Source organism: Mauremys mutica, chromosome 7, assembly GCF_020497125.1.
Source record: "Mauremys mutica isolate MM-2020 ecotype Southern chromosome 7, ASM2049712v1, whole genome shotgun sequence".
NCBI classification, from domain to species: domain Eukaryota; kingdom Metazoa; phylum Chordata; order Testudines; family Geoemydidae; genus Mauremys; species Mauremys mutica.
Window position 1 is genome coordinate 129,543,749 of NC_059078.1, and position 24,793 is coordinate 129,568,541.

The following is a 24,793-nucleotide window of genomic DNA, read 5'->3' on the forward strand; positions in this document are numbered from 1 at the left end:
GGGAGCACCTGGGGGGGTGGTATGACAGGGTGGGGGCTGCTGGGAGTAGTGGGGGTGTGGAGGTGGCTGGGAGCACCTGGGGGGGCGGTATGACAGAGGGTGGGGGCTGCTGGGAGTAGTGGGGGGTGGAGGTGGCTGGGGGCACCTGGGGGTGCAGTATGACAGAGGGTGGGGGCTCTGGTGGCATCCAGGGGTGGGGGTGTGGAGAATGCTGGGAGCGGTGGGCATGCGGGGTGCGGAGGGTACCGGAGAGTCTCTGAGCTGGCTGCTGGGTTTATTGTGGTGTCTTGGTGCCCGAGGCCCTCTCTAGCAGTGAGTCGCAAACTCATTTGCCGCCTCCCAGCCCGGCTAGGCTGACTGCCCTCTCCCGTCAGCAAGACTCCTGTGCTGCGAAGGGAAGAGGAGCCTGCCCTTGATTGGGAGTGGGTAGCTGAACCTGTTCCTGGGTTGTTGTTTTTTGTGAGACAAGGAGGGTGTGCTCCTCTGCCCGACAGATGGGGGAGGGAAATAGAGAGGGGGGGGGAGGGACTCTCTCACTACCTTGGTCAAGGCCTCTGAGGGACACTGAATTGCCATGTGCTGCCTGGTCCCATAAGCAGAGCAGCTGGCAACTCTTGTACACAGCCCTGTGACTGTTGCGTGTTATCCTAAGATTGTGGCTTATAAAGAAAACTGTTACAGATCCCTGACCTATACTAGGGAAGTCTCTTATACCTGTAGTGGGGAGAGGGGTGGCTAACCTGTTGACTTCTGCAGAACTTTCTTAAGCATCCTTAGCAGAGTGACATTAACACTGGGCTTTTGGGTAAAATAACAGCCATCCTTACATTTTCAGTAGTCAATTTGGGTAGAGCATTAGTGCGTCTAACCCCTGCTGTTGTGGGGGTGGGACCCCTGGGGAAGGGTGGAGGGTGGAAGAGGAGGGCTTCTTTTCTCTTCCAGCAGAGGTGAACATCAAACTTATGATACCTAATAGCAGGGGTTGGCAACCTTTCAGAAGTGGTGTGCCAAGTCTTCATTTATTCACTCTAATTTAAGGTTTCGTGTGCCAGTAATACATTTTAACATTTTTAGAGGGTCTCTTTCTATAAATCTATAATATATAATTAAACTATTGGTGTATGTAAAGTAAATAAGATTTTTAAAATGTTTAAGAAGCATCATTTAAAATTAAATTAAAATGCAGAGCCCCACAGATTGGTGGCCAGGACCTGGGCAGTGAGTGCCACTGAAAAGCAGCTCGTTTGCCACCTTTGGCACCTGTGCCATAGGTTGCCTACCCCTGTCTAATAGGCTGAAACTGACTTTAAAATAATAATTAAAAATCAAGGCCCAGAAGCAGCATTCTGAAGGATTTTTCCAGTACAAGTCCTGAAAGCTGAGGTGATGCACCTGGACTGCATTGGTGCATCCCGTTAATGTTTTGTATTTGCTTCTGGCAATGGGGCTTAGTCCTCTGAATAGGAGATAAACTGTTCAAGCATTTGTACCAGGTGACATTCCTGTGACACTTAACAGTTGTTCCAAGGTTTTAGTGTAACGCTCCGTGATAAGACTGTTGCAGTTGCACAACCCATCTCCACAAAAAGAAATAACAGGGATCAAACTAGCACAGTTTCTGCAAGAAGAAACTGTCCCTCTAACCTGCTCATTCTTTGTAAGCTGTAATATAATAGTAACTAAAGATGACTCAATGGATGTAACTTACAAATTACTTGAATCACAGATTTTTTTTTTAAATCCCAGTAAGAGATTAAGTTTAAAAATATATTATGAAATGAGGGGTGTAGTCTTATTTTAGATAAATGGTTATGATGTAGGATTAAAATGTGTTGCTATAAACAAATACAATCATAGACTATCAGGGTTGGAAGGGACCTCAGGAGGTCATCTTCTAGTCCAACCCCCTGCCCAAAGCAGGACCAATCCCCAGACGTTTTTGCCCCTGATCCCTAAGTGGCCCCCTCAAGGATTGAGCTCATAACCCTGCGTTTAGCAGGCCAATGCTCAAGCCACAGAGCTATCTCTCCCTCCCCCTTGTGCCAGCCTGAACTCTCCTTCCCCCAGAAAAACTCAAGCTATAAATTACAATGCAATAGTCTGGCTTTTGTCCGTTCTCGTTTTATTTGGATTGCACTGATCTGCAAAGGAATATTTTGAGTTAAATATTTTTATCCCTCTTTGTATGTAATGTAACTCTCTTTTGTTGCATATATTTAAAAAAAAAAAAGACCAACATAGTTTCCCTACTTTATTCTTCAAAATTGAAATGAATGTTTATGTTTGTTCTGTTTCCTGCTGCACTATAATAGGTTTAAGAGACCCAGCAATGGTGTTTTTGATGACCAAGACCAGACCACTATTTTATAGGTGAGCACCAGCTCCTTTGTAGTTAAACTTCCCAACCTTAAAGGACAACTCTTCTAAAATGGCATGGTTATCTCGATTATCTTGAAATTTGATGTGACTAATGGGGGTGCAAAGTAGAGTTAGTGATCCGAATTTGGAGCCATTTGACCAAGAGATTCCTGAGATAAAGCTTCGGGGAAAGAAAACAGCTTGTTTTAAGATTGACAGATTCTAACAACTTCATATTTTGTACACACATTGAGGAGTGTATCAACTGATGGTTCTGATTGGGCCCCAAAGGATCTCAGTCACTTAAGTCTTACTCCAGCTAGTGCATGGGACCCGCTGTTATGTATTTCTTTGTACAGGGTAGGTTGCAGAGCTGCTGCTAACAGGCCAGGCTTCTGTACCTGATGTGGACTGGCCACAAAGCTTCCTTCTCAAAGAGGGAGACACCAGATGTGTTTGCTGTAAGATCCTTTAATATTGCCAGGTAGGGCTGAAGTTAACTTAGATAAGTTATGTTACACACAACACCACCAGTGGCTGAACAATAGAATACAATTTAGCATTCCATCACACCCACTACCCCTGTGAGGAAGCCTCACAATTGCTAGCCTGCTGGGCAGCTGCTGCCCAGGGAACTTAGGGGAGTGGGGAGCTCATAGGGGGGCTGCTGGTCCACCCTGGTTCCAAGCCCCCACTAGCTAGCTGCAACAATTTGCTCTTCCTGCAAGCAGTAGACAAAGCAGGTGTCTGCCAAACAAAATTAGAAGGGAGCATTACACAACTTTAAACGAGCATGTTCCCTAATTGATCAGCAACGTAACAACGTTAACCTGGATGACTTTAAGTGAGGAGTTACTGTATTGAAAACACTGTTCTAGTGGGCCACCAGACCTGCTGTAGATTTAGACCAGCATTTATATTTCAGTGCTCTAAAATCTGCTTAGTTACTTGGCTCGCTTTGAAATTTGGTGTAACTTGTGAGGGTGCTGGATGGTCCAAATTTGGAGACCTGTGACAAAGGGGTTTCTAGGATACAGGCCCTCCCAAACTGCTTTTACTAAGGTTAACAGTCTACCAACTTTTTTTTTTGCCCAGACCTGGGGATCAAACCAAGGTTCTAATCCTGGCAACAGGGTTCTCAGTTTTTCAAGGATTACGCTCAGCTAATGTCTGACAACCATTGCCCCTTTGGTGGATCAGAATATTTGCCAAAAAGTTTTTAGTTCTTTATTTTATGTATGTTCAAGAGCTAAAGAAACTGCACTGAGCGTGTGCAGATGAAGGAACCCAGGGAGTTTATAGTGAGGAGAGTTTCACTGCAGCTGGATAGCTCAAGGGGTTAAGAAGTAACCTTTAACCCTAGCTGGGTGGGTCAGTATCAATGTATCTCGCTTAGTGCAGAAATCAGAAAAAGGTCTGAAGACTTGTTGCTAAAATCTTTTTTTTTTTTTTTGTGGGTGGGAGGATGGGGAATGTAATCAAAGTATTCTTGAGGGGGAAAGTAGTCATTCACTTGCCTGCTGGAGGAGGATGATTAGGTGGCAGTGCGGGAAATAGAGGGACTGGAGTGAGGAGAGAGAGGTAATGGGGATGGGAGAAGGCTTGGGAGGTTCAGGTGGGTGAGAGGGTGGGGACACTTCGCAAGGGAACTTGGGGGTGAGTGGTAGGGGAACTGGGGGAGAATAGGGACAGGTGCACCACAAATTCATTCCATTATCCTTCCCTCCTTTGTGTCTGTGTCAAGATGGAGGGGTGGAGGAGGGACTGAACTCTTCACCCTAACTTCATGTGTGTGCTGGGGTCTAAGCCCATCTCTTTGCCCCCAGTGTGAGCCTGAATCTTAGTGGGGGAGGGCTCTTCCCTCTGAAGGAGTCTGATCTCCCTCTCCCTGCTCCCCAGGTGAGTCAGCATTTGGCAAAGCCCTGACCCTTTGGGTTCGGAGATGAGAACAAAATTTTATTATGTGAAACATAGTTCATCTTTATTATTCTGTAACAAAATTAGTGCAAAAAACCCCACTATGCAATTTTAAATCAAATACAATAAAAACTTAAATGTTAATACATTCAGACGACAGAATTTAGGAAGAGGAAAGAAAACTTATGTCCATTTCAGCTCCACATATACTGACCTGTGGAACCTATGATTGATGTATGTGATGCTGTAATTGTCTCTAATGTCTCCCAGGGTGGAGTGGTGGGGGTAGTGTGGTGAGCCCTGATGCCACCTGGGAAGTTGGGGGGGAAGTATAGGGAGGTCCTGATACTGAGTTCTCAATGGGCCGCAAAGGAAGGCGAGCCCAGGATGGCTGAACCTGCAGGTCCACGCGAGTCTGCAGCATCTGTGTTTAATGCCTGAGACACCCCATTACGTCCTGGTGCATCTCTTTTTCCTGCTGGGACTTCTTGGCCTTTCTCCTCTCCACGCATTCCTTCTCCAGGCTGTTCCCAATGTTCATCCTCCAGGTCCTGTGCTCTGTCTAATGCAGCCCTGGCTTGTAGGATGTTATTGAACATGTCATCCTGAGTCCTCTTCTTTTGCTGCCTCATCTGGCTCAGGCATTCCGCAGGTGTAGAGAGGAAGACCCAGAAGATTGCAGTGGCAGCAGCTGAAGATTTTTTAAAATTGGAGATGTATCTATCTCCTAGAACTGGAAGGGACCTTGAAAGGTCATTGAGTCCAGCCCCATGCCTTCACTAGCAGGACCAAGTACTGATTTTTGCCCCAGATCCCTAAGTGGCCCCCTCAAGGATTGAACTCGCAATCCTGGGTTTAGCACCAAGATAAAATTCAGTGGTACCATTGTCAGTGTATTCACTACAAAAAGCAAAATTTAAGATGCTGAACTCACTCTCCTTGCTCTGCAAAAGTTTTAAGCACTACATTCTCACTTCTGTTTGGGTTGCTTGTGCACAGCGCCAGTCACAGCACCAGCCATGGTGAATATGGCCCATTGGGGTTGGGGAAATGCAGAGGGAATTGCTTGGTTGCATGATTCTAGTAGCATAGCGCAATGGCACTGAAGCACTGGCACTGTTTTCCACAGGCGGTGGTGGTGACTTTAGCTGATATCTCGCTCCTGAGGGGAACAGAGGCAGAGAGAGTACACAGCTGGTGGTGGTGTCCCAAAGCTGCATGGGCCTGTAGGCCATTAGTCTGTGTACTGCAATGGTGCTTGCTGAAGTTACCACTGGGTGGCATGGGCAAGTGTCCTACTGCAGAGGAAAATATAAGGCAGCCTTCCCTAGGAACCTTTGGCAGATGATTGCAGAGTACCTCTGTAAAAGTTTCATTGAGATCTCTCATGAGTGTTAAGGGACATCCCTGTGTACATAAACTGCTCCACATGCTTCCCACCCTCTTGTAACTCTAGAGAGGAATGAAAAACATAGCAAGTCTACCTCTGTTGGTTGTACCATTACCTCTTCTAGCACAAGTAAATTAATGAAAAGACAAAAGATGTGCCCTGCTACTTTGGTGGTGCTATCCTTGTAATTGAAAATGTATCTACACACATACCCGAGGTTCCTTCTCCTGCATTGAGCTTGAGTGGCGGGATTGGCTGGACTGTGGTGGAGTCAAAAACAGGTCCAGGCTCACAGCGCAGCTGAATAGTCACCTGTTGCCCATATTCCTCCTCCTGCTTTCTCATTCACCACCACCTCCTCTCTGCTCACAGCAGAAACCTGTGACTCGGAGGTATGCACGGTGCTGTTGGGGAGCTGGGGGTGTCTCTGCCAAGTATGGCATACAGCTCCTTGTAGTAGTGTCAGGTCTGCAGTTTGGCACCATACTGATTGTTGGCCTCCCTGACCATCTGGTGTGCCTGGTGCAGCTCCTTGGCTATCACGCAGCAATGCTGCTGCTCCCTGTCATGACCCTTGTCCTGCATCCTTGAGAAATCTGCTCATAGAGATCTACATTTTTACAACTGATACAGAGCTGTGCCTGCACAGCCTCTCCTCCTCACAGGCCCAGGAGATCCAATATCTCCTGTCTGCTCCAAGCAGGAGCATGTAGCCAGTATGGTCAGCTGGGTGGTTGGACTCAACAATGGAGAGCTGCTAGGTGAGCTCGCCAAGCCAGGCAATCAGGAAAGGGAATTTCAAAAATTCACAGGGCTTTAGAGGGGAGGGAGTGGCTTGTGGTCTCTGACCCCTGGCAGTGAAGTTCACAATGGTGATCAGAGCAGTCAGTGTGGGGCATTGCGGGACAGCTGCGGGAGGACAGATCGGCTCGACATAAGTAATGCAGTGTCTGCACTCACACTGCATCAACCTAAGTACATCTACTGTGGTTCTATGCCACACAGAGAGTTAGTGTTACTATGTTGGCATAACAGGGCACTTACAGCAGTGGGAGACCAATTTGATCGTAGACATGTACACAGCTAGGTAAATGTAAGCTGTCTTGCGTCAACCTGTGTAGTGTAGACAAGGCATTAGGGTTGCACTGAAGGCATGGGCATGGGCTAGACTAGACGGACTGGAGTTGTTATAACAATACACTCTCAATTGGAGTTTGCCTGTGAAGAGGATGTGCAAAAGGGACTGAATCAGTAAAATCTTGTTAGTGCCTTACTAATGGTTACCCCCCATTACTGATGATCAAGTGACCTGCTATAATTGGAAGACTTAAGTTATTGGTGCTCATGTTTGAGAGTGGCCAGAGTACGACGCTGATCCTAGTTATAAAACACATGCCATTTGAGTCTTCTCTTCGAATATTAACAAATTTGATTCTTGAGTATGAACCTCAGTTTTTGATAGTCAGGTTTTTCTCTTAGAAAACTTTCATCTTTAGCATTTGTACATTTCCAGCTACCTCCTCTACTGAATTTCCACACCTCTAGGTGTTTGTTTTGCTTCAGATAATCAAACTGTATATAATGTGTTAACAAGGTTTGCTAAGAACTTTATTTCTTCCTTTGTTTACTCATTCAACCAATGACTTGCTGTTTTATAGTTGTTTTCCCAGACTGCAGGGATAGCCTCCTCCCTCTCTTCAAAGTTAACATACAGACTTAAAGGAAAACTGCAACAAATTTCAAAAGTCAGTCACAGAAATTCTCCTGATAAAAATCATCATCTTGACAATCTGATACGGAGTTAGACCTATGTAATGTAGCTCCAAAGGGCTGTATTGTAGGTTCTGTTTATAAAAGAAGCAAATTCTGGTTGATGGTGATTGAACCGCAACAGGTCACAAATAGCAAAAGTGATCGACAGCAGCATTTAACGTCTGCCTTTCCCCTGTGTTCACATGGTGACCTGTATTCCCTTTTTCATTGTCGCAGGCATTGCAGTCCGATGATCTGGAGCTCCCCCTATCAGATACTGACCAGACTGCTGTGAGGATATCCAGATACTGAATACTGTGTGCTTTAAGCCTTTGGAGTCTGAGCAGAGTCCAGGCACTGCCTTTGGCTTGGGGTCTGTAGGCACACCATTGGGGCGCACATCTTCCATCTGGCACCAACCTACTGGTAGCTGAGACCTGGTCGTCCAAATGCCTATCCCCTGGGACCAGTGCTGAATCCTCAAACTCCTCTTTAGCACAGACATCCCCTCTCCCAGAACTCCATAATCATGTGGAAACTCTTGAGTTCACAGGCTAACTCTCCAAGGGTGTGTGATGTTTGTTTCCGAACGCACACAGACTTTGCTCAGGATTCTAAAAAGTTATTGCTCTTTACTTAATAGCACAAGAAACAGATCTATACAAAATAATGAACACTACTACACAATTCCCTCCCTCCGTTTTCTCACTCTTTATAACATTTTTTGGGTAGGGGTCAGGTCCTCTGGGAGTGTCCAGAATCTTTCTGCTGCACCTCATTGCTTGATTTCTGAACCATGGATCCTCTCCCTGCTAAATGAACTTGCTTTAACCTTGGGCTATCAGCTAAACTGGGTCCCTGTAACAAGGCATCGCTGGGTCCTCCTTGGTTCTGCCCCTGCTGCACCCACAAACCAGCCAGAGATCTCTGCATTGGTGAAATCATCTGTGCTCTTTATTTACCGTATACTTTCCCACCACCTTCTAGCTACAAATAGCTTCAGTATTACAGCCTCAGGGACTGCTAGTTCCTGCAGCCAGCAGAAAAGAGCCCCCCCACTCACTCTAATTCTCTGGCTCCTCCCTTTCCTTCTTCTTTGGCTTCTTTCTTGCCTGCCTTTATATAGCCCCTGGATAATGAGGCTGTCAGCTGTTCAGTGTTTGCCAATCAGTCCTGGGCTTACTCAGCCAGCTCCAATTCCCCTTTCTTGATTGGAACTGGCCTGGCTGAGATTTCCTTAGCCAGCACCCTGTCACAGTCCCACACTACAAAAGTATGCCTGTATCTTCCTCTCCCCTGCCTAAAACTTCCTGTATCTGCCCCCAAAACCTTTACCCATGAATCTTGCTTAAATCACTGCTTTGTCGCCTCCATCTTTGTCCTGTTTGGAAATTTTCCACTTTCCATATGCCAGCCCCTTATTCATAGATTCTGAGGCCGGAAGGGACCATGGTGATCATGTCTGACCTCCTGTATAGCTGGGGCCCTACCAAATTCACAGTACATTTTGGTCAATTTTACGATCATAGCATTTTTAAAATTGTAAGTTTCATGATTTCAGATATTTAAATATGAAATTTCAGGGTGTTGTAATTGAAGGGGTCCTGACCCAAAAAGGATCTGTGGAGGACAGGAGGGCGGGGGTTGCAAGGATATTGTAGGGGCAGTTGCAGTACTTCTACCCTTACTTCTGTGCTGCCGCTGATGTGCGCTGCCTTCAGAGCTGGGCAGCCAGAGAGCAGTGGCTGCTGGCCGGGAACCCAGCTCTGAAGGCAGAGTCACTGCCAGCAGCAGTGCAGAAGTAAGGATGGCATGGTATGGTATTGCTTCCGCGGCACTGCCTTCAGAGCTGGGCGCCCAGTCAACAGCCGCTGCTCTCTGGCCACCCAGCTCTGAAGGCAGTGAAGAAGTAAGGGTGGCAGTCAGTGTTCCCTCTAATTTTTTCCACCCATGTGTGGAATAAATTTTATGTGCACCAAGGTAATGTGCGGATGTGTGCAACAAGTTGAAACAAAAAACCTAAATATATTTTTTAAGTTACCAATAGGGATAATTACTCTAGCCAGGACAAGTTAGGCATTTTAGAACTCATTACTTAAAGAATTAAATTTAAGTGTAAGAGAAAAATTATGAAAAGCATAGACCAGTCAAAAAACTAAAATAACACACTTTGAAAGAATAAAATTACAGAGAATGTATTTACATTGCAGAAAATACCAAGAAGTAACAACAGTGTTGGAATTGTGTGACACACAGTGTGTGCACTGGCTGTTGGGGAAGTTTCTGAGACATGCCTGTCCCCCTGTCTCTTTAAGGCACTCACTGTAAGCTCTCCTCCTCCTGAACCATCTCCCCCCTCCCCTGCTCTGTGGAGATGGGGTACATGCGGGGGGGAATGACTGTGTGTGTGTGAGAGAGAGAATGGCCGTGAATTTGGTAGGGTCCTGTGTATATAACAGGCCAGAGAACTTCCCCAAAATAATTCCTACAGTGTATCTTTTTACAAAAATGTTCAATCATCATGTAAAACTTGTCTGTGATTTAGAATCCATCAGGCTTGACAAAGCCCTGGCTGGGATGATTTAGTTGGGGATTGATCCTGCTTTGAGCAGGGTGTTGGACTAGATAACCTCCTGAGGTCCCTTCCAACCCTGATATTCTATTATTCCAACCCTTGGTAAATTATTCCAATGGTTAATTACTCTGTTAAAAAAATTACATCTTATTTATGGTGCTAATTTGTCAAGTTTCAACTTCCAGTCACTGGATCATGTTAACCTTTTTGTTTGATTGAAGAGCCCATTATCAAATATTTTTCCCCCTGTAGGTACCTTTTTAGACTGTAACTAAATCACTCCGTAACTTTCTCTTTGCTAAGATAGATTCAAGGTGGGCAAATTATTTATCACTGAAAGGCATGTTTTCTAATCCTTTAATCATTCTCATAGTTCTTCTTTGAATCCTCTCCAATATATCAACATCCTTCTTGAATTGTGGACACCAAAACTGGATATAGTATTCCAGCAGTGTCTGTGCCACTGTCAAATATTGAAATAAAATAACCTCTCTACTACTCATGATTATGTATCCTAGAATCACATTACCCTTTTTGGCCACAGCGTCACACTGGGAGCTCACGTTCAGCTGATTATCCACCATGACCCCAACATCTTTTCTGTCACTGTTTCCCAGGGCAGAGACCCCCATGATATAATTATAGCATACATTCTCTATTCCTAGATTTATACATTTAGATTAACCATATTCAAACTTAGTGTTTGCTTGCACACAGTTTATCAATCTATCCAGATCATTCTGAGTCAGTGCCCTGTCCTCTTTCTAATTTACCACTCCTCCAATTTTTGTGTCAGCTGCAACCTGTATCTATGATCTGTTTTCTTCCAGGTAATTAATGAAGATGTTAAATAGCATAGGGCCAAGAACTGATCCTGGCAGGACCTTACTGGAAACACCCCTGCTTAATACTGATTATCTGTTTAGTTACATTTTGGGACCTAAATCAGTTAGCCAGTATTTAATCCATTCAATGCAATGTTAATTTTGTATCATTCTAGTTTAATCAAAATGTTGTGTGATACCAAGTCAAATGCCTTACAGAAATCTAAGTGCGTTACGTCAACACTATTGCCTTTATCTACCAAATTTGTAATCTCCTCAAAAAAAGATTTGCGTTAGTCTGACAGGATCTGTTTTCTATAAAATCCTTGTTGGGGGTTGACAGAAACTGGTTCTCCTTGCTTCAACCAACGTCCTTAATGGCCGTACTATGACCATATAATGGGTATCCTAACTACTCTGTACTGTGCTTAGTTCAGTGGGTGTGTTCTACAGGTCCTGGCAGCCCAGCGTGGATTCCTCATTTACATAGAGACGTTCAGTGATACAGCAATTTTCATTATAACGTCATAATATCAACCAGAAGTTATAATTTATGTAGACAAATTCCCTGATTCATCACAGGAGAGTTAGTAGGAATTGAAATATGCCAAGGGAGTTCGGCACCATTTCCGAGTGCGAGAAAACAGAAAATAGTCACTGGAACACCCAGCTCTACATCTCCTTTATGTTTAACATAACATCACCTTCTTGCAGCTGTCTCAATGCCTGGCTGTGAAATCAGCACCTAGATGAGGAGCCTCTGGCTAAAGCTGAATCCAGGCAAGGCTAAGGTGATGCTGGTAGGAAGAAGGAAACTTTTTTCAGAGAACTTGCTTCTCTATTGTAGAGGCATTTTGGATAGAGGATTTGCACTGAGCATAAGTCAGTCTGTAGCCTTGAGGCCCTTTTTAAACTCAATGCTATTGGGACTCAAATAGCCATGGTGCAAAAAAGCCTCACCCACTTCTATCTGGGATTGGGCAGAAAATCATGCCTAATTCTGTTAGACAGAGACTCAGCTGCAGTGATCTACGCAATCTTCTAGACTTGATTGTTGTAACTAACTATATCTGGAAACGAAGCCACCCAGTAGTCTTTCGTCTTAGCAACACAGGTTGCTATAAACACCTCATCCTGGTACTCCACTCTCTGCACTAGCCCTGTGTTGAATACAGAAATTAGCTTATTTTTTCAAATATTCAAAGCCCTTTCTGAGACCACCTTTCCCTTTGTCTGACCAGCCTAACACAGTGCACCAGCACAATGAAACTGTCAGCCATTAAGGAAGACCTGAGTGGGATGAAGACCTTTCACAGGAGCTGGACCTAGAGTTCCCTCTGGGAACTTATTCCTACAAGAAACCACTGGCTTCAAATGCAAAACTCAGGCCTTCAACTTAGCTGTCTCAATTGCCACTTTCAAGCGCTCTACAAACCAAACATTTCTCCTTCAGGCTGGGAAACAAGAAAGAAACCTTTATTCACTTGGGAGACTTGGCTGGTCTACACTACGAGGTTAGGTCGATTTTATAAGCAATGTGGCTACATAACAAACCTTGTTCCGTTGACCTAAAGAGCTCTTAAAATCGGCTGCTGTACTCCTCCCCGACGAGGGGACTAGCACTAAAATTAACCTTCTTGGGTTGAATTTGGGGTAGTTCAGACGCAGCATTGTGTAATTCAACGGTATTGGCCTCCAGGAGCTATCCCAGAGTGCTCCAATGTGACCGCTCTGGACAGCACTTTCAACTGCGATACACTAGCTAGGTACACAGGAAAAGCCCGGGAAACTTTTGAATTTCATTTCCTGTTTGGTCAGCATGGCGAGCTCAGCAGAACAGGTGACCGTGCAGTCCCAGAATCACAAACGAGCTCCAGCATGGAGTGAACAGGAGACACCGGATCTGATTGCTGTATGGGGAGAAGAATCTGTGCAGGCGGAACTCCGATCCAGCAGAAGAAATGCTGATATATATGCCAAAATTGCACAGGGCATGGTGGAGAGAGGCTACACCAGGGAGACACACCAGTGGTGCATGAAAGTTAAGGAGATCAGGCAAGCCTACTACAAGACCAAGGAGGCAAACAGTCACTCTGGGTCAGAGCCCCATACATGCCGTTTTTATGATCAGCTGCATGCCATTCTATGGGGGGGACCCTACTAGTACCCCTCCACTGTCCGTGGACACCTGCAAGGGGGGAGTCTTACGCAACACGGAGAAGGATTTTGTGGAGGAAGAGGCGGAGGAGAATGGGCAGCAGGCAAGTGGAGAATCCGTTCTCCCTGGCAGCCAGGACCTTTTCATCACCCTGGAGCCAATACCCTCCCAAGGCGAGTTCCCGGACCCTGAAGGTGGAGAAGGCATCTCTGGTGAGTGCCCATTTGTAACTACACTATAGGGGTTAAAAGCAATTGTGTTTAATGTTTGATTCGTCCTGAAGAATTGGGATGCATTCGCGGCCAGTACAGCTACTGGAAAAGCCGTTAACATGTCTGGGGATGGAGCTCTCCTGGAGGTACTCTGAAAGCCTTTGCATAAGGTTTCTGGGGAGGGCTGCTTATTTTGTCCTCCACGGTAGGACATTTTACCACGCCAAGCCAGTAGCAAGTAGTCTGGAATCATTGCAGCACAAAGCATGGCAGCGAATGGTCCTGGGTTTTGGTCGCATTCATGCAACATTCGATCTTTATCATTCTGTGTCAGCCTCAGGAGTGTGATATCATTCATGGTCACCTGGTTGAAATAGGGGAATTTTTGTAAGGGCACAGTAAAAGGAACTCGTTTATGCTGGGCTCTTTGCGCTTGGCTAAAAGGGATCATCCTGGAGAATAGTCACGTGGTGTGGGGAGGGGTGTGCTGCACATCCACTCCAAAACCTCAGCCCCTCCTTTTAAATGACAAACCCAACTGGCATTGCTTGCTATGGGAAAGGAGGGTGCTGCAGTTTGAAACACTTTCCACATGTTATGAAGGCGGAAGAAGCCAAACCTGCGTACCCTTTGGCTTACCATGGCTTCCTGGAAACCGAATTCTGTTGCCTAGCCGTGTGTGATGTGTCACCATACCGGAAGGTGCTCAATATAAAAGGCAAAATGCGACCTTGTACCTAAAGCACACGTGCTGTCTGCTGTGAATTGCTTGATTCACTGTGAAAGAGTCTCTCCCTTTTGTTCTCAGAAATTTTATCTTCTTATATTTTACTTTCCCTTTTTATCCCTCCTGCAGGTGCAAATGTTTCTATGCTCCCCATATCAACTCCGTCCCTGAGGTTATTGCAGGTTAGAAGGTGAAAAAAACGTACTCGCGATGACATGTTTTCTGAGCTCATGCAGCCCTCCTGCACTGATGGGGCACAGCTGAATGAATGGATGCATTCGATGGCAGAGGCCAAGAAATCATACAATGAGCATGATCAGAACACGCAGGAGGAGATGCTGAGGCTAATGGGGGAACAAACGGACATGATCAGGCATCTGGTGGAGCTGCAGGAAAGGCAACTAGAGCACAGACTCTCGCTGCATCCATTGTATAACCGCCTGCCCTCCTCACCAAGTTCCATATCCTCCTCACCCAGACGCCCAAGAACGTGTTGGGGGAGGCTCCAGGCACCCAGCCACTCAACTCCAGAGGATGGCCCAAGCAACAGAAGGTGGTCATTCAAACAGCTTTGATTCATAGTGTGGCTACAATAAGCAATGTGGCCTTGTCCTTCCCTTCTCCCCCACCCCACCCAGGCTATTTTTGATCTCACTTTTTTTTAATAAATAATGAATGGATTCAAAACAATAGGGACTTTATTTCTTTTTCCAGCTGTGGTCAAAGGTGGGAGGGGGATTGGCTTACAGGGAAGTACATTCAACAAAGGGGGCAGTTTTGCATCAAGGAGAAAAACACACAACTGTAACACCGTAGCCTGGCCAGTCATGAAACTGTTTTTCAAAGCCTCTCTGAGGCACAGCGTGCCTAGCTGTGCTCTTCTAATCGCTCTGTCTGATTGTTCAAAATTGGCCTCCAGGTGATTTGCCTCAACCTCCCACCCCGCCATAATGTCTTCCCTTACTCTCTCAGATATTATGGAGTCCGCAGCAATAACAATGGGAATATTGGTTGCGCTGAGGTTTAACAAATGGATATAAACTGGACATTAGGAAGTTTAGACTTGAAATTAGGTGAAGGTTTGTAACCATCAGAGGAGTGAAGTTCTGGAACAACATTCCAAGGGGAGCAGTGGGGTCAAAAGTCATATCTGGCTTCAAGACTAAGCTTGACAAGTTTATGGAGGGGATGGTATGATGGGATAGCCTAATTTTGGCAATTAATTGATCTTTGACTATTAGCGGTAAATAGGCCCAATGGCCTGTGATGGGGTGGGATCTGAGTTACTACAGAGAATTATTTTTTGGGTGCTGGCTGGTGAGTCTTGCCCACATGCTCAGGGTTTAGCTAATCGCTATATTTAGGGTCGGGAAGGAATTTTCCTGCAGGGCAGATTGGCAGAGGCCCTGAGGGGTTTTTGCTTTCCTCTGCAGTGTGGGGCACGGGTCAGTGGCTGGAGGATTCTCTGCACATTGAGGTCTTTAAACCATGATTTGAGGACTTCAATAACTCAGACATAGGTTAGGGGTTTGTTACAAGAGTGGGTGGGTGAGATTCTGTGGCCTGAGTTGTGCAGGAGGTCAGACTAGATGATCATAATCGTCCCTTCTGACCTTAGTCTAAGATTCTATGATTCACGCACCTTTCCCGACCATCCCATGTTCATGTCGGTGAAACGTCTCTTGTGATCCACCAGTGCTTGCAGCACCATTGAGAAGTACCCCTTGCAGTTTATGTACTGTTTGGCAAGGTGGTCTGGTGCCAAGATAAGGATATGCGTTCCGTCTATCGCTCCACCATAATTAGGGAATCCCATTGTAGCAGAGCCATCCACTATGACCTGCACATTTCCTAGAGTCACTACCCTTGTTAGCAGAAGGTTACTGATTGCCTTGGCTGCTTGGATCACAGCAGCCCCCAAGGTGGATTTGCCTACTCTGAATTGATTCCTGACTGACCAGTAGCAGTCAGGCATTGCAAGCTTCCACAGGGCTATCGCCACTTGCTTCTCAACTGTCAGGGCAGGGGGAAAGCAATTGTCAGGGTGGGGAAAAGCAACTCAAAGTTCCATGAAAGTGGCCTTATGCATGTGAAAGTTTTGCAGCCAGTGGGAATCATCCCATACCCACAATGCTATGCGGTCCCACCAGTATGTGCTTTTTGTCGGGTCCAGAATTGGCATTCCACTGTATCAACCTGCCCCACTGCCACCATGATGTCCCAATTGCCACATCCCTTGCTTTCAGAAACATCTGTGTCCATATCCTCCTCACAATCGTCCATGTGCTGGCGGTTCCTAGCCAGGCTCTGCACATACTGCAGGATAATGCACGAGGTGTTTACAATGCTCGCAACAGCAGTGCTGAGCTGAGCGGGCTCCAGGCTTGCCATGCTATGGTGTCTGCATGGGTAACCCAGGCAAAAAGGAGCGAAATGATTGTTTGCCATTGCTTTCAAGGAGGGAGGGAGGGAAGGGATACTGATGATGTACCCAAAACCACCCGTGACAATGTTTTTGCCCCATCAGGCATTGGGAGCTTAACCCAGAATTCCAGTGGGCAGCAAGGACTGTGGGATAGCTATCCACAGTGCACCACTCTGTGAGTCAATGCTAGCCACGGTATTGAGGACGCACTCTGCTGACCTACTGTGCTTAGTAGGGACATACATGATTGACTGTATAAAATCGCTTTCTAAAGATTGACTTCTATAAAATTGACCTAATTTCATAATGTAGACATACCCTGAGTTGCTATGGTGATGGTTGTGGATATTTTGAATAATGGTTTAAGGGGGATACTGGAGCAGTCTATTTCAAAGTTATATTTAAGAATTGTCAAGGTGGCCCTAGTCCAGGGGAAAGTTGCTCATCTTTACTAGGTGTATCTCTATATCAAAATGAATATATACCTAGTTAATAGAGAGAGATTCTATAAAGACATCTGGACTGGGGAAATGAATAACTGTTTTTGCACTAAGAATAGATGCCCCTGTGTTTGGCTATTCTTCCCCACTTCAGTTGTTTCAGAATCACCCCAATATAGTTGTGGAGAGTGCAAGTTCCAGTGTTGCCAACTCCAAGTGTTCAAAATCATGAGTTGGAGTGACCCCCAAAATCACAAGACTTTATAATAACAACCCTTCATGTCGTCAGATGTTTGGCTGTGCACGTGTGTGTGTGTGTGTGTGTTGTGGTGGTCTAGCTCTGCACAGATAGCTGGCACAGCAGATCTCGAGCGAACCGCCCAATGACCACAAAATCCGTTGAGGTGCGAAGGCGCTTGGTCAGGTTTATTGTCAGCAAAGCATGGTCCTAGCTCCCTGGATCAATGTCTAGTTACACTAGTTCATGTATGCTTGTGACAATGGATGCAGCTCTGTCCCCTCAGCTGGTCGAAGACACTCCCTCTGAGATACATCTTTATACACCAAACAAGTTACGTATCATCCTTGACGTATCAGGGTGCCACTCTTTGATGTATTAGGGCGCCATTGCCTTGTACTTGTAGGTTCAATTAAAATATCTCTATCCATCATGCTGTCATCCTGACCTTATCCTTTAAGATGACTCAGCATGTTCCTGTTATCTTTGAGGAATGTATTTATCAGGGTGTTCTGGTACCACCTTTCTGGAATGTGCTTGTGTGAATGCTTTGTCCTCACAGCTCTTAGGAATATGTGCTTTAGCAATCAGGGCCGGCACCCAGCCAAGCAAGCTCGTGCTTGGGGCGGCAGATTCTAAGGGGCGGCTTCTGTCCAATCCTAGGGTGGCATGGCTGCCCTTTTTGTTTGCTGCTCTGGCTGCCCTGCGGGGGTGGCGGCGCGGAGGAGGAGAGTGCCCTGCTGGGAGCTGGCTGCGCGCTCCGTCTGCCCCAGCCAGTGCCAGGTCTGCAGCAAGCCCGGCAGCCCACGTCCTTCCCTCCCTGCCGACCGGAGTGGCGCGGAGCCCTCCCGACAGGCGGCGCAGCGGGAAGGGCTGACTGGTGAGTGCCCTGGCTGAAGGAAGCCCTGGCCGCCCCCCTTCTCTCTCACCCCCCTGCTAGCTGGGGCACGCACTCCACTGCCTGGGGCACGTCTGCAGCACAGGGAGTCCCACTAGCCGAAAGTTTGCACCCTGGCTCCGGCCGCCCCACAGGTGTGGGTTTTTTTTGTTTTTTGGTTTTTTTGCTTGGGGCAGCAAAAAAGCCAGAGCCGACCCTGTTAGCAATATCAGCCCTATGCTTGCCGAATTCTGTGAGCAGGGCGTGCTTCTTGCTCACAACTTAACTTTGCTTTATATCAGCAAGGTTTTGACTACTTTAGCTCAGGCCTCTGATACATGGGCTTATGTTTCAGGTCCTCTTCGTACTACACTCTCTACTTGCTTTCTGATGTCAGAGTCTGTAGTGTCCACAAATTTTCAAGCTGTTCGCTGTAGCCATGAGGTCTAGAAATTTACTTCATTAAAAAAAAAAAATACGAAAGTTAAAATTCTTGGGTAATGCAACCTTTAATTAAAACACCAAACATTGTGAGACCTATGCTAATCCTAATAGTTTGCAACACTGGAATTAATTTGGAATTACACTAGCAAAATAGGACTAGAACCACAGTGGGTGCAGCCCTGAGGCTGTGTAGCATGTGTCTGAATCAAGCAGAGAAGTCAGTTTGCATTCTGTAATGGCGGTGAATATGAAAGCAACTACAGGTCTGTCTCATCTTATGCTGGGGTTACGTTCCGCGGTCAGCGCGTAAAGCAAAAACCACGTATAGTCAAAATTACATTGAGTGTAATGGTGGGCAGAATCGCCCGCACTACCGGAACAGTATCTAAATTGTTGTTTTTCTCTTTTTTTGTTTTTGCCAACCACGTAAAGCTGAATTCACGCATGTTAAATGTGCGTAAGATGCGACAGACCTGTATAGAAAGTACAAACACTATTAATTACCAAAAAACCTAGTGTCTTCCCCTTTAACATAGCAACTGGAGTGTGAACTGATGGGGGAGAGGAAGTCAGTAAAGAGCAAACTGACTCTCCCACTATGGTGAAGGGATCTGTAATGTTATGGAAAATGGGAGGAGGAGATTGGAGTAAAGGTAAAATTGAGGGCCAGCCTGTCCCTGAAAGCAGGGAGGAGGGCATCTACAGCCAGTCTGCAACCATTATCAGAAAACTAGTAGGCCTGGAAAGAAGAGGAGGGTGCAGGACGAGAAGCCAGCATGCTGCGTACTAAGTGTGGGAGTAGCACTGTCTGGCCTGTGCTGGGGCTTGCCACCCATTAACCACTTGTTGACGCTACAGTCTTAAAACTCTGGATTTTGTGCTGCAACGTGGAGTAGAGTTACATCAGCTGCTGGGGCAGCAGGGTTGGAGAGGGGTGTGCTGGTGGGAGGGAAGAGCTTAGAGTGAGGTTTCTGAGATAGCTCTTGGTACGCTCTGGTGGAGCTGATGTGGCTTGTACTGCCAGAAGCTCTGGGATTGGCTGCTGCAAATGAGCTGTGTCTGTCTTCAGTTGAGACTGCAGAAATGTAGTCTTTCTCCTGCCTTCACTGCAGCTGCTGTTGGCTTCACTGCTGCTTCTGTCAGAAATTTCTCTCACATCACAGCAGGACGTGTCAGGTACAGAAACAAATTCTCTAACTGTTCTGAACGCTCTGTACATGGACTGACACTTGCAGGTGATAGGATTTATTCATAGCAATAGATTGTATCTGGTAGTCTGTGCTGAGTTAGCTAGACTAACTTCCTGTCTGTGCTTGAGTGGTCATTGTGCCTGCCAATAACATAGTTTGCCCCTTCACTAAAGTCTGTCCCATGCAAGTTGAAGGATAGTTTAGAGTAAGGATCTGAGGGTCTATTCCAAACTCTGCTGCAGATTGGCTGTGTGACCTGGGCAAGTCACTTAATTCGCAGAAGAATTGCATTTCATATTTGAGATACTCAGATTAAAAGCACTATAGAAGAGTTTACTATATTTGTTCTCTTATTGAAAAGAAAGGAAGGTTTTTCTTCCTCTTCATAGGGGTTCCTGATGCCTTTGGATGCAGATTTCTCTCATCCAACTTCTTGCTGGAATGGATTCCTGACATCCTGGGATACATATTCTACATTGTTCATGTCTGACCCTTGTAAACCATTATAAAGCCTGAGTGAATTTATTCACTAGCTGTGGGCAAGACCATACTTTATTCTGAGCCCCACTTGATGTGAATCATAGCTGTCTTTTATACAACTGTTTTTGGGGCTGAATTTTCTCATCCTTGGCTTAGCACAGAATCTCTTAAAGAAAGGATTATTTTGTGGGTGGGAGGCTTTTAAGGTAACATCCTGTGTGTTTCAGGATTTAGCATTGAAATAAATGCAGGTGCTTTTTTAAAAAATATGCATTTAAATGCTTTTTATTTTTTAAACTTAAACTGTAAGGAAACTAAATACAAAAAAAGACTGCAACAGTAAGGTTAAGACTCTCAGTACATCAGGAAAAGCCAAGTTAAATCTCCAGGGAAGCATTGATTCCTCCTTGTCTATAGTATAGATGGTCTAGTGCAGGGGTTGGCAACCTTTCAGAAGTGGTGTGCTGACTCGTCATTTATTCACTCTAATTTAAGGTTTTGCGTGCCAATAATACATTTTAACATTTTTAGAAGGTCTCTTTCTATAAGTCTATAATATATAACTAAACTATTATTGTATGTAAAGTAAATAAGATTTTAAAAAATGTTTAAGAAGCTTCATTTAAAACTAAATTTAAAATGCAAAGCCCCCCGGTCCAGTAGCCAGGACCCGGGCAGTGTGAGTGCCACTGAAAATCACCTTGCGTGCCGCCTTCGGCACCCGTGCCATAGGTTGCCTACTTCTGGTCTAGTGGTAAAGGTGGTAGCTTAGGAATTGGGAGACCTGGGTTCATTTCCTTGTTCCACCACAGGCTCCATGTGTGATGTTGGGCAAATCCTTATCTGTAAAATGGGGGATAATAGTACTTCCCTACCTTAGGGATGTTGAGAGGATAAATGTGATGAAGGACTGAGATGTTCACATATTCTGGTGATGTGGGCCATATAAGGACTATGGATAGATACGATCTCTAACACTGGGTAGCATTTTCTATCTGAAAAAATAACACAAGGGTGACTTCTCTCTTTTTTTTTCTCCCCTCCTCCCACATTCCTTCTTTTAAATGAGGGTTTTCAATATTTAGTGGAACATTTCTTTAGAGTTTAGTTTGTGGCTACCAGTCGAATTGATCTAGTCTATGCAGGTTCTTGTATCACCCTCATCAACTTACTGTCTTCCAGAATTGTATTAAGCAATGTACCTAGCATATGTGAAATGTTTTCTCCTTCCTTCCTCTTTCCCCTCAAGGGGAAAAATATATGAAATTAAAAAAAAATTGGCTTGTTATACCATATTTGTTATTGAGGGAAGATAAAGAAATGTGCTTTGTACTTGGTATGGAAAATGGTGAGGTTTGAGTTGTTTCTTAAATCATGTCCATTCTGCAGCCTTCAACTAGCCCCTAAGAACCTGTCTCCTTCACAGATGAGCTTTTATCCTTGTGATAGAGAGGTCTTTTTGTGATCCTGGCTGAGATGCCTGAGTCTCTTTTGTATTTTCCTTGATATAGATTTAAGTTCTTTTGACTATTCTTTCCCCTTCAAATGTCTTCCCCCTTTTCCACCCTGCTCTTGGCTTCCTCTGTTCTTTCTGAATTTATATGCTCCCCCCTCCTTTCCATACTACCTTGCCTCTGCCACAGTTTCTGTGTGATGCGGGTAAGTCTCTTAAACCAAACTTTTCACAGGTGGTCACTAATTGTATTCTCATTTTCTGGATGCCTGACTTGAGTTCCTGGGGTCTAATATGCAGAAGTGCTGAGCATTCACAGCTGTAACTGAAGTTGATGGAAGCTATGATTTGAACATTTAAAGAGCCATATAATGCTAAGTACTCTGGAAAAATTAGGTTCTAGGCATCTCAAATTGGGCATTTAAAATTAGTGGACTCTTTTTTGACCTTTAATTGCTTTGTGTTCGTTTCCCAGCTGTAAAATGGGGATAATACCCTTTCACCTCACAGGGTGTTTGTGAAATACTTGGATACTATAATGATAAGCGTTACAGAAAAGTCCATGAGGGAATTATTAATTCTGTCTTGGGTTCAAGTAGTGTGCAGTAAATAAGGCATATGGTCACACACTGAACAACAAAGAGAAAACTATTGAAGAGCTGCTCATTAAGTGAGCATAGTCTGTTCTGTGCACTGAACGAGGCAGGGGCCAATGAGAAAAAACAGCATGTGATCATGTAACTGAAAACTATATCATAATTCAGCCCTATGTATGTATGCATTAAGGTTGCACAAGCAAACTTAGTTCTGGCATTTCCTAACTTTTGAGTATTTGATTTTGCAATCTGTGTGTAATTTAAATATAAGACACATGGATCTCACACTGTTTAAACTGTGCACACTGGGGCTCTGCATTTGACAGTGCGGTGGTCCAGTGGGCGGGCACAGAAGAAAGTCTGGAGTAATATTCCGTTGAGATTTAGGCATCTGTCGCTTCCTCACTGGTAGGCATCTTGCCATCTTTACAAGACATGTGGCAAGATAAATGCGTTAAATATAACTATAGATGCCTGTATGTCACTCCATACACATTTTGTGATCAGTTTTGCGTTGCAGGATGCATGATGGTGTGTGCATGCCACAGAAGGCCTGCTGTGAGTGCAACTGGCAATTGAATGCTCTTGGAGGAAGTGAAGTCTGGTACATGCCTAATGCCACAGAGGATTTTGAGAAGGGCATGTACTGCTGGGTATCTTGGTGCGCAGGATTGGGTGTGTACTTTAATGGTGGGAATAGGGAGGCAAGTTCACTGAGATTGATGAGACTTTTTTTCTTAACTTGCAGGTATCCTTGATCCTCCCAAACATCTCACAATGTTGGGTCGAGCTGCTCTGAGCCCCTCCTTCCGCTCCCCTGGACGATACCTCCTCTTCTCACCACAGTACATCACAGCTGTTTCCCAGCCTTGTAAGTATCCAAGGGAAAGGACTTGTTTGTAATAACACTGGTCAGGGGATATCTCTCAGCATCTCTTATACCCTTATCTTCACACCTTTCTGCACCACATCAGAGTTTATGGGCTGCCTTTCCCTTTCGTCCAAGACCTACAGGTGTCGGAGTGAACTGTAGACAGAGGTCTGGGTCCTTACTGCAACTTCCTTCCTCAGTACAATAATAATTATTCAAGCAAATGCCTGAGGTATCACCTTTTTGTCAGAATGGAAACCACAATTTCAGTCAAGAAATACTGGTGTTTTCTGTGAATACTGCTTACTTGCTGCCACCACTTCAAGATTGCATACAACAATGTCTGTCATATGTGTGTTAGATTTCTTTTTCCTAAACCGAAGAGAGATTTAGAAGTAAAAATGGCTATATATCTCCTTCCCCAATTCCCATAACAACCAGTTCTTTGAATGCTGGTCCTTATGTGTATTCCACACATGGGTACACATGTGCGCCATGCACCCGAGTCTGGAAATGCTAACAGTGTTCGTTGGCCTGCACATGTGCAGTGGATTTCCTTGTGCTTCCAACTGAGGGCATAAGAGACAGTGAGGGCTGAGGCCTCTCCAGTTCCTTCTTACCACTGCATGGCCTGAGTGGGAATCCTGTGTCCTCTCTTCCACAACAACCAAAGTATCTACTTACCTGTCTTTTTTCTCTACACTTCTGCCAAAGAGAAGAGACTTCGCTCCCTTGATGTCCGACATGCCCTGGTGTTCAACCTGCAAAGTACCAAACCAATCGGGAAGTTACCAAGACTTTTTATTGCCATAGCAGAAAGTTCTTCAATTGGTTGCTCATGTCCATCCAATGTTAGGTGTATATGCTTGCCACATGCACCGATGCCGGAAGTTTTTCCTCAGTGGTATCTATAGGGAACTGGCTCTGGCATCCTCTAGAGCAGGGGTAGGCAACCTATGGCACGTGTGCCGAAGGCAGCACGCAAACTGATTTTCAGTGGCACTCACACTGCCCGGATCCTGGCCACTGCTCCGGGGGACTCTGTATTTTAATTTAATTTTAAATGAAGCTTCTTAAACATTTAAAAAAGCCTTATTTATTTTACATACAACAATAGTTTAGTTACATATTATAGACTTATAGAAAGAGACCTTCTAAAAACGTTAAAATGTATTACCGGCACACGAAACCTTAAATCAGAGTGAATAAATGAAGACTCGGCACACCGCTTCTGAAAGGTTGCTGACCCCTCGTACTGCCAACCCTGTGGGAGGAGAGGCCCAGGAACCCTGCCCTCTCACCCGCTTCAAGGGGAAAGCTGTCAATGGCGCTCCTACACAAGTCATCCCGAAGGTCCCTGGGACTGTGCCAACAATCTCCGGAACCACATCCCGGACCACAGATCTGAGACCAGACAAGTTACAGGCACCGATTGCCAAACTTCGGGTACTGATCGCTGGGGTCACAACACGCAGTCGCTGGACCCGTGGTACCAGGCCACAGGTACATATTGTGGAGCCCTGGAGACTGTCACCAGAGTCCCCTCGGCGCTCTCACAAGCCCTGATGCCTGTTGCCGTGGTGTTATGGACAGTCCCCGCTCTCTCGATCACCAGAGACTGTGCACCATGCCTAAAGCAGGTGGCATCGCTCCCCAGACTATTACCGGGCTGCTATACATCACCCATGGTTGCTGGAAGTGCAGCATCATTCAGCGGGCTCCTGATACTGCTCTCCAAACGGCAGGCGAGAGGACGCCGGATACAGTAGGGAGGCCTACCCTATGGTGGCACCAACATGATTACCAGAAGAAGAGTATTTCTCCTTAAGCTTGGGGAGCGAGAAGTTGCTGGCCCCCATGGACCTG

The 24,793-nt window shown here is 45.5% G+C and overlaps 1 protein-coding gene across 11 annotated transcripts in view; it reads left to right on the plus strand.

The window, feature by feature from the left end:
• Positions 1-24,793, plus strand: part of ALDH18A1 (aldehyde dehydrogenase 18 family member A1) — a 114,477-nt gene that overhangs the window by 501 nt on the left and 89,183 nt on the right. For 3 of the 11 annotated variants that reach the window (XM_045024025.1, XM_045024034.1, XM_045024028.1), the window contains exons 2-3: positions 2,313-2,370; positions 22,805-22,927. In XM_045024025.1, coding sequence (XP_044879960.1) covers positions 22,834-22,927 — 94 coding nt within the window. In that variant the 5' untranslated portion in view covers positions 2,313-2,370; positions 22,805-22,833. Of the gene's footprint in view, positions 1-323; positions 423-2,312; positions 2,371-7,654; positions 7,709-7,737; positions 7,986-19,385; positions 19,514-22,802; positions 22,928-24,793 lie in introns of those variants that run through there. The other 8 variants (XM_045024026.1, XM_045024032.1, XM_045024031.1 and 5 more) reach the window with 6 other exon arrangements.